This window comes from Lingula anatina, chromosome 2, assembly GCF_051362555.1.
Source record: "Lingula anatina isolate TDL-2025a chromosome 2, LinAna3.0, whole genome shotgun sequence".
Taxonomy (NCBI): Eukaryota; Metazoa; Brachiopoda; class Lingulata; order Lingulida; family Lingulidae; genus Lingula; species Lingula anatina.
In genome coordinates, this window is record NC_141768.1 from 17,025,551 (window position 1) to 17,033,863 (window position 8,313).

General features: G+C 38.0%; 1 protein-coding gene across 3 annotated transcripts; it reads left to right on the top strand.

Annotated features, from left to right (window-relative positions):
- Positions 1–368: 368 nt before the first annotated feature.
- Positions 369–5,708, top strand: LOC106162163 (cytochrome P450 2U1). Of its 3 annotated transcripts, none has more exons than XM_013539340.2 (9): positions 369–839; positions 1,559–1,823; positions 2,260–2,497; positions 2,859–2,927; positions 3,119–3,345; positions 3,861–3,976; positions 4,325–4,486; positions 4,830–4,989; positions 5,288–5,708. In XM_013539340.2, the coding sequence occupies exons 1-9, from the start codon at positions 744–746 to the stop codon at positions 5,470–5,472; spliced, it is 1,518 nt and encodes a 505-aa protein (XP_013394794.1). In that variant the 5' UTR covers positions 369–743; the 3' UTR covers positions 5,473–5,708. The 3 variants fall into 3 exon arrangements, with proteins under 3 accessions (XP_013394794.1, XP_086861047.1, XP_086861046.1); XM_087004920.1 differs by lacking the exon at positions 369–839 and adding an exon at positions 889–1,059; XM_087004921.1 differs by lacking the exon at positions 1,559–1,823.
- The last annotated feature ends 2,605 nt before the right edge of the window (positions 5,709–8,313 follow it).

The following is an 8,313-nucleotide window of genomic DNA, read 5'->3' on the forward strand; positions in this document are numbered from 1 at the left end:
TCAGTCCTTTAACCAGAGGTCGCATTCAGCGCATTGACAGAAAACGCGACACCTTTTGTCATGACCAAGTAAATGAGTGGTAGCTGCGACGCAATCTAGTCACAGCAACCTGTAATGTAGACGCTGTGTACGAATAAAAGAATACAATAAAGATTTATTTTTAGATCTTTTTAGTTTTTGGGGTTGGGCGGGAGAGGGAGGTTACATATCTTGGAAAATGGTCTTAAATTTTAGCTCTAAGTATTTTGCCACTTTTTATTTTCATTTCTTTTACCGTATAGAAAAGCCACTGTTGTTGCCATGAAGTAATGAGAAGCAGCCCATTAGCAAGCCGAATAAAGCGTTTTAGCACGTTCGTTTTAGCCCGTCGCTCAGATAAACGCATGCCAGGCATGCTGCCGAGCATTCAACCATGGAAATGCGCCCCACCAGCCCCGATCTCCTTCCCGGACTTGGTCGACTTTGTTAATGCAAAAGAATGATGTCACTTTAACCAAAAGCAAGTCAGCCGTCTGATGCAACTAGATGACACCGAGGATATACTTGTTGCATGTGGATTGCGAGGGCTTAAATTGGCTTACATAGACATTGTCTTCATCATATTCGGGATGAAACTTCCTACGTTGAAGGCTTGGTAGTAAGTGCTTTTGTTGATATACAGATCTGTGGAAATCGCAAACCGTGACGGATAAACATCTTCGATTTTCTCTTGCGAACCACAGCAGCACAAACTCTTCACAATCATGGATTTGTGGGAAGACTCTAAAACTACGATGTTGTTGATGGTATCTGTGCTGACATTCATCGTAACATGGTGGTGGACAAGGAAGAAAAAGAAGGTATAATATCTTGAGTTGGTGATATTCATGTTTGCCAATTATTGGGGCCCACATACAGTAGTAGTTGTAGTAGTACCAGCTGATCTTGGTCATATGCCAATACAAGCCAGTTCCCGATGCAGTAGTTGAGAAGCCAAACACAATGTAAAAATAAATCTGATGCTCGTGGGACAACGAACACGTTTTGCTTGCAAAATCGAACAACTAGGACCACCTATAGGTATGTGCGGTCGCTAGGCATAATTGGTTCCTTGTCAGGAAAGATATACATGTACACGCGGGCAAGATCAGACAATAAACCAACAATTTATCACATAAACAAGATCTAAAATCTTCCCTTTCTAATGGATTTTTACGGCCCAGTATACATTTACGAGTATTTATGGAGCAGTGTCATTTTATGCAGATTAGTGCAGAATATATACGTTTTTAATTCGTTTTTGCTAAGTAGCCTCTGTTGCAATCTGGTCATAACGGTAGGAGGAAAGAGAGAATCGCCCTGTGAGGCCCATAGAAGCAAGCTTGTAAAAACTCAGCACATTATAATGTACATCCCTGACACAGAGTCGATGGATGGGTTGTGGCAAAAAGAAAGTTCCCCTTTGCCTGATGTCCAGATCTGCATATAAAACATTTTTGGAAAAAAAATGTGTGTACATTTCGAAAAAAAAACGCTACCTTAATCTGATTATTGTTTCTCTCATTTTCAATTCTTACAGCCAAAGAATCTTCCCCCAGGACCAAAGTCCTATCCTCTTGTGGGAACAATCTTCAGTTCTTCAAGTGATTTAGATTTTCTCAAAACCTTTGGCCGGCTGGCTAAGGAACACGGACCTGTGGTGAGGCTTGAGCTAGGATTCACAAAGATTTATGCCATCGTGCTGAATACGCCCGAAATGGTTAAGGAGGCGTTCGTTAAACAGGGGCACGTTTTCAGTCATCGTCCAAGGATGTACCTGGATAAGATTTTTAATGAGCGCGATGGTAATGATTTTTTAATATCACAAATATTGTAGCAGTACACCAGTTCTTTTTACGGGAGCCTGTCAAATAAAATGGACAGTCTCATTTTTATAATTTGCGGCTTTACAATTAATTATGAAGGAACCAGAATTTAAAATAAAGCATGATGGGTTTTAAGAGAGTAATTTTTTCAATTTATTTTACCATCTAGTAACGATTCGCTTGGGTTCCTAGAAACTTTAAAACTTCTTGTTGCCTATACAATGAAATGTAACATTTGAAAACAGGGCGTTTTCTATCAAATATTTTAGTGATCTACTTAAAACTAAAATATGTCATATGAAATATACTTCTAGAAGTAATTCATCTTTTATCCATCGACAAATTATTTATTTTAACTCGTAAAAGAAACGCCATTAATGTGTATTTGTTTTATGACAGCTTTTAATCAATTTAGGAGAGTATTTTGGGCTGATTGGTACCGATGGAGAACGCTGGAAATCACAACGGAAGTTCGCATTGACGACTCTGAGAGATTTTGGTTTCGGAAAGATGTCACTTGGAGACAAAATACAAGAAGAAGTCGACGCTTTGATTGACGAGATTCTGCAGAGAGACGGAGCGGCGATAGACCTCAAATTCCTCCTCGTGCCCGCTGTCTCCAACATCATTCATTCCATTGTGTTTGGATACAGGTGTGTTATACAGATGCATTAAAAGACTGTAGAAAATGTGGAATCAGACAATAATTAATGAAATTTAGACACTTGTGTGTATTCATTTTCTTTTTAAAAGTCATGCAGATGAAATATCTGTAATATAAAATCGAATTAAAAGTTTTCAAAAAAGGAGATTTACGAAAGAACAAAGTGAATGAGCCATATTTCATAACGTTTATATATTATGTATCGGCTCGTATGCAGAGTTAAAATTAAATATGGAGTATTTCAATTAATAAGGCATGTGTAGGTAATTAAATCAGTCGTCGCATTCTTGCATGTCAGGTATGAGAATTATTCCACCACAAAATGTAAGTAACTTTCCCCCCTTTTGCAGGAACCAGTTCAACGATCAAGAGTTTCAAACGTTTTTCAAGGCTCTAGATGAAATGTTTAAAGCGTCTGCGTATGTATTACATAGTTCCATAGCTATATTAATGAGAGTAAGATAGCGAAAGCGAGCGAGCGACGAAACGAGCGATTGTTTTTTATTTTGTTTTGTTTTTGTTGTTGTTTGTTTGTTTGTTTTGCTTTACAAACGTTGCGCTTAAAGAGGTCAACGCCCTTAATATGCACTATTTTTAATTAATTCTTAAGGAAAGCTGGTATCGTGAATTCATTCCCTTGGCTGCGCTTTCTTCCTGGAGACATGTTTGGCTTCCATACCATGTTAAGCAATTTGAAGAAAACTAGACAGTATATTCAGAAAAAGGTGCATGCCCACATGGAGTCGTATAATCCAAGCGATCATAAATGCTATGTTGACGTCTTTATTGAGGCAATGAAGTCTGAAGAAGGGAGAGGAGAACAGGCAAATTTTTGCGGTAGGCTAGACGTGTTGATCCACGACGTCTCCTTCAGTACTAAGATAGTTATTATCACATTTTCAATACCAAATTACCGATATGGCATACTCATTTTAAAAGACCTAGAAGCTAAAGTTTCTGTTAGGCCGAGCTTGGGACCGTTGGTAAACGAATTTCGGCCCACTTTCACAAATATGTCACAAAAGAAAAAAAGCTGCTTTATTTAAAGTTCGTGAACACAAGTGTATCAGCCTGTTGTTAACCATCAATATGGCCAAAGCCCCAACTTAGAAGGGTGACAGTTGGGTAAAAATGTTCTCCAAAAATGTCGCAAGCCCGTTGAAACAGGAGCTCTAGCCTTAAAAAGAAATACGAAGTATTTTATTTTTAAAAATCAGGGGTATTGTGCGTCCAATGGACTCTTTATTATAGTTCACCTAAGAATTTGAATGAAGAATATATCTGAAAATAGAAAATAGTCGAATAGTCGAGGAAGTAAATGAAAGTAAATGAATAAGATTTTCTGTTTGCAGAAAACCAACTCTTAGCGTCGGTAGTAGATTTGTTCGTAGCTGGCACGGAGACAACATCAACAACCCTGCAGTGGGCCTTGTTACTGCTCCTTGTACACGGAGACGTTCAGGAGAAGGCAGGTTTTATGAGATTAGCATAATATTTAAGGATTATTTAAGGATTGTGCTCGCACATCTTATAGGCGAGATCAAAAATGAACCTTGATTATACATACATTATGTACATGTAGATGAAATTGTCATCGTTACTCAACTGGTGCAAAAGCAATACATTCTATAAACAAAACGCCTACTTTCACTGCATATAACAGGCATCAAACGCATCAAATTAGGTATACTGTATGTTTTGAGGAAAATCTATTGGATGACGCTATTAAGATAACAGTTCTGCATGTTGACATTTTCAAAATAAAAAAAAATCGGGTTATTTAAAATTATTAAATGTTGCGATCTATGAAACGCAGGTCCACGAAGAATTGGACAGCGAAATCGGGTCTCGCCGTATTACGCTGAGTGATCGCAGTAAGTTGCCGTACGTTCAAGCAACTTTATTGGAGATTCAGCGCTTTGCTTGTGTCACCCCAGTGGCAGTGGCCCATCGCACTTGCGAAGAGACAGAGCTGATGGTAAGAAAGTGAACTGAAAACATACAAAATAACACACAAAACATTACCTGTGGATTTTATTTTGCTTACATGAAGCGTCTTCGTTATTTTATTGCGCTGCTAACCTGTTGGCAAACGGCAACAGAGGGAAAAAAGGTCCCTTTAAGTTATAATTTCTGTTGTTCATTCCTCGTAATTTATTTGGTATCATTATGTTGTTGGATCAAAATATGACCTACATGTACTTTTTAATCAGTATACTAGATTGGAATGACCAGATATGTGTCATGTATCTTATATTTTCAGTTTAATTTTATAGACAATGTTATTTATCGCAGTGCATTTTATTTATTTCGTCTGACAGGGTTACACTATTCCTGCCAATTCCATGGTTTTTGCTAATCTGTTCACGATATTTCGAGACCCAACGCTGTGGAGAGACCCAGAGCTGTTTGATCCATCACGATTTATAGATGATAGTGGGGAATGTGTGAAACCGGAATATTTGATGCCGTTTTCTATTGGTAAGTTTCAAAGCTGTATGACAGACGAAAAAGTGATGAAAAAATGGACATCGATCTCTAGACCTCAAGCAAATACACCAAATGTTGTGAACTGTGCATTTCTCTATTTGATGTGAAGGCGGTTCCTTTAACCCCTTACAAAACTGCCCTTTGAGATGCCCCCACCTTCAAACTGCCATCTGAAAATTTGTCCCCCATATGTCAGTGATATTTGTCGTCTTTTACAGAACAGAGAGTTGTCTCGTTTTAGGTTGTAAAACTGGTGAGTTTGACGGATTTCAATTGTTCTTTCTTTCAGGACGAAGAGTGTGCCTAGGTGAGTCGTTAGCAAAAATGGAGCTGTTTTTGTTTTTCGCCAACCTGTTGCAACGCTTCTCCTTCAAGGTACCTGATGGCTCAGATCCCCCAAGCACCAAGGGACATCCTGCTATAATTCGAACTCCAGTGCATTCATTCAAGTTGGAGGCTCACAGACGATGGTGATGTAAGGGTGGGCAAAATGAAGAGAACATTAGAGATGTCTAGTTGGAGATATATATCATTGTCTATTTATAAAATATGTATCCTTCTAGATGTGTGGATTTGAACATTTAATATTTACTGGAATATTTCATTCAACTTCCCAGTAGTCTATACAATATTGGTCAATCAGTAACATTGCTGCTTTGTTTAAATAGATTACGAATATATAGGTGAATAAAGTTAACGAGAAACTTAAACCATTTGTTTGTTTATATTAAAAAAAGGAGTTAAAGGGCAAAAACAAAGAGATGTGAGCAAAGTGAGACTTAAAATAAGCGCCTCTTAAAGATACATACAAAGTCAATTTTTTTGTCATAAAAACCAACCAAATGCCAGCATACAGTTTCAAGTAGTATAACTAAGAGAATTACCAAAAGGCATTGTTTAATTTTACCCGAAAGTGATGTTTGAACAGATTTTATGCTGTATGTCAATGGGGCAGAAAAGTAGGTCACGAAAGTAGGTTAAATTGACAACCAAAAATTTAAAGAAAGGAGAACTCTAAAGCTCTTTTATGGTTGATCGGGTGATTTATTCAGTTTATCCCTTGGCATGTCGAATTTATTAGAGTCGTAGAAGAAACTAATAGAAGTGGTTTACATGTGTTACTGGGAATCCGCGCTCCACCGATGCTCGGTTCGTATGTACCTTTAATATTAATTGTGAAATGAAGGCAGAAAATTGGAAAGATATTTTTACCAACTTTTCTCCAAACCCTTACGTGTCCATAAATTCTGACAACGCTTTACCTGCATTCATCTGAGAACAGTAGTTGCCGTTTAATAGTAGAATAAAACTACCAGCTGATACCCGTCGCATCAATCATTGAACCATGATAAGAGATTAGTACACACGATTTATAGAATCTCTATAATAATAATAATAATAATTGTAAAAATGGAGCTGAGAGGGAATCAAACCCACTCAAACTCTAACCCTTGTGTGGCAGCAAAAGACACTGGACCATCAATTCACTTCGTGGCAGACCTTGTACGCCCGGAACCTTCAAAAAGAGTCATCCAACGTAGAGATATCTCGAAACTTGATCCAGTAATCCTAAATGATGCGTTTAAACATGTTTTTGAGGATGCAGAACAGACCACAGATCCAAGTACCTTAGTAGATCTGTATAATACGTCTATATCCAAGATCATGGAAGATATTGCACCAATGCAGACCAGAGTCAAGTTGGTGAAACAGAGGGCTGAATGGTTTACATCTGAACTCAGCGAAGAAAGGAAAAAGATCAGGAAGCTTGAACGTCAGTGGTGCAACTCAAAATTGGAAATACACCGGGAATTATTCAAAACTGCCAGAGCTAACTATCACACCCTCCTTGAAAAGCAAAAAACTGTATACCATAGGACCTGTATTGAAGGTGCTGATCAAAGGGAACTCTTTAGGATTGTGGACAAGATTTCAGAATCTAAGTCAAGCCAGCTAAGTGTGCTTCCTGATATGGAAATGTCAACACTTCCTCAAGTTTTTGCAGATTTCTTCACAAACCGGATCAAGGATATTCGTAAGGACTTAACTCAAAATGCTACCACAGGATCCTCAGAATCAGATCCATTACCAAGTGAATTTCAAGACAGGTGTGCCAGTCAGGGTGGTGGGGCCCAACTGAGCAATTTCCTACCGGTCTCAGAGAAGGATATTATCTCTGTTATAAAGGGGATGAATTCTAAGTTTTGTGCTCTGGATCCCATGCCAACATATATAGTGAAAGAGTGTATTAGTGTGTTATCTCCAGTTCTCTTGAGATTAGTAAATCTGTCTTTCTCAACAGGTATCTTTCCATCAAACTGCAAAACTGCAATTGTTAGACCATTACTTAAAAAGCAAGGGCTGTGTAAAAATGTCCTGAAAAACTATAGACCAATATCAAATCTACCCTTTTTAGGTAAATTTCTTGAAAAAATGGCATGTTCCCAACTAAGCAGCTATCTATCTGAAAATAAACTCTTTGGGAAATTCCAGTCTGCCTATAGAGAAGGCCACAGCACTGAGACAGCTCTACTTCGAGTCCACAACGACATAATGCTTGCCTTGGATAAACAAAGAGATGTCATTTTAGTTCTTCTAGACCTTTCAGCGGCTTTCGATACCATAGATCATAATATTCTTCTTCACAGGTTGCAGCATCGTTTTAGAGTGAATGGACTTGCAGTTGGTTTATCTCTTACCTGAAAAACAGAACACAAAGGGTTTCAATAGAGTCGGTTTTATCTCAGCCAGTTAACTTGGAGTACGGTGTCCCACTAGGGTCTGTGTTAGGTCCGATCCTATTCTCATTATACATGTTACCTGTAGAAGATATCATACTAAAGCATGGTCTGAACACTGTTATTTTTGCAGATGACACACAAGTATATATTACATGCAAGAGCAGCCAGTCTGCAACAATCACTTCTATGGAGACTTGTCTTGCAGAGATTCGAGAATGGATGAAAGTGAACATGTTGGCTTTAAATGATAGTAAGACTGAGTTGATATGGTTTACATCAAGGTTCAAGGCAAATAGAAAAAATGTAGCAAATGCCAACATTTGCATAGGAGATGTTCTTATAAAACCATCTAGTTCTGTAAAAGATCTGGGAGTTACCCTCGATGAAAATGGCACTATGGGCAAGCGTGTATCTGAAGTGCGTAAATCAGCATCTTATGCACTATGGCGCATTGGAAAAATAAGGAAAGTGTTAGATAACAAAACCACTGAAAAATTAGTACATGCATTTATATCATCAAGATTAGATTACTGCAATAGTCTCCTCTTTGGTATTTGTGACTATCAGATTAAAA

What these genes read in the sequence shown, in the direction of transcription:
- LOC106162163 (XM_013539340.2), top strand. Translation starts at nt 744, where the DNA reads ATGGATTTGTGGGAAGACTCTAAAACTACGATGTTGTTGATGGTATCT. An exon ending in GATTTTTAATGAGCGCGATG is followed by an intron (nt 1,824 to 2,259) that starts GTAATGATTTTT and finishes TAATCAATTTAG; the next exon opens with GAGAGTATTTTGGGCTGATT. An exon ending in AGAACAGGCAAATTTTTGCG is followed by an intron (nt 3,346 to 3,860) that starts GTAGGCTAGACG and finishes TTCTGTTTGCAG; the next exon opens with AAAACCAACTCTTAGCGTCG.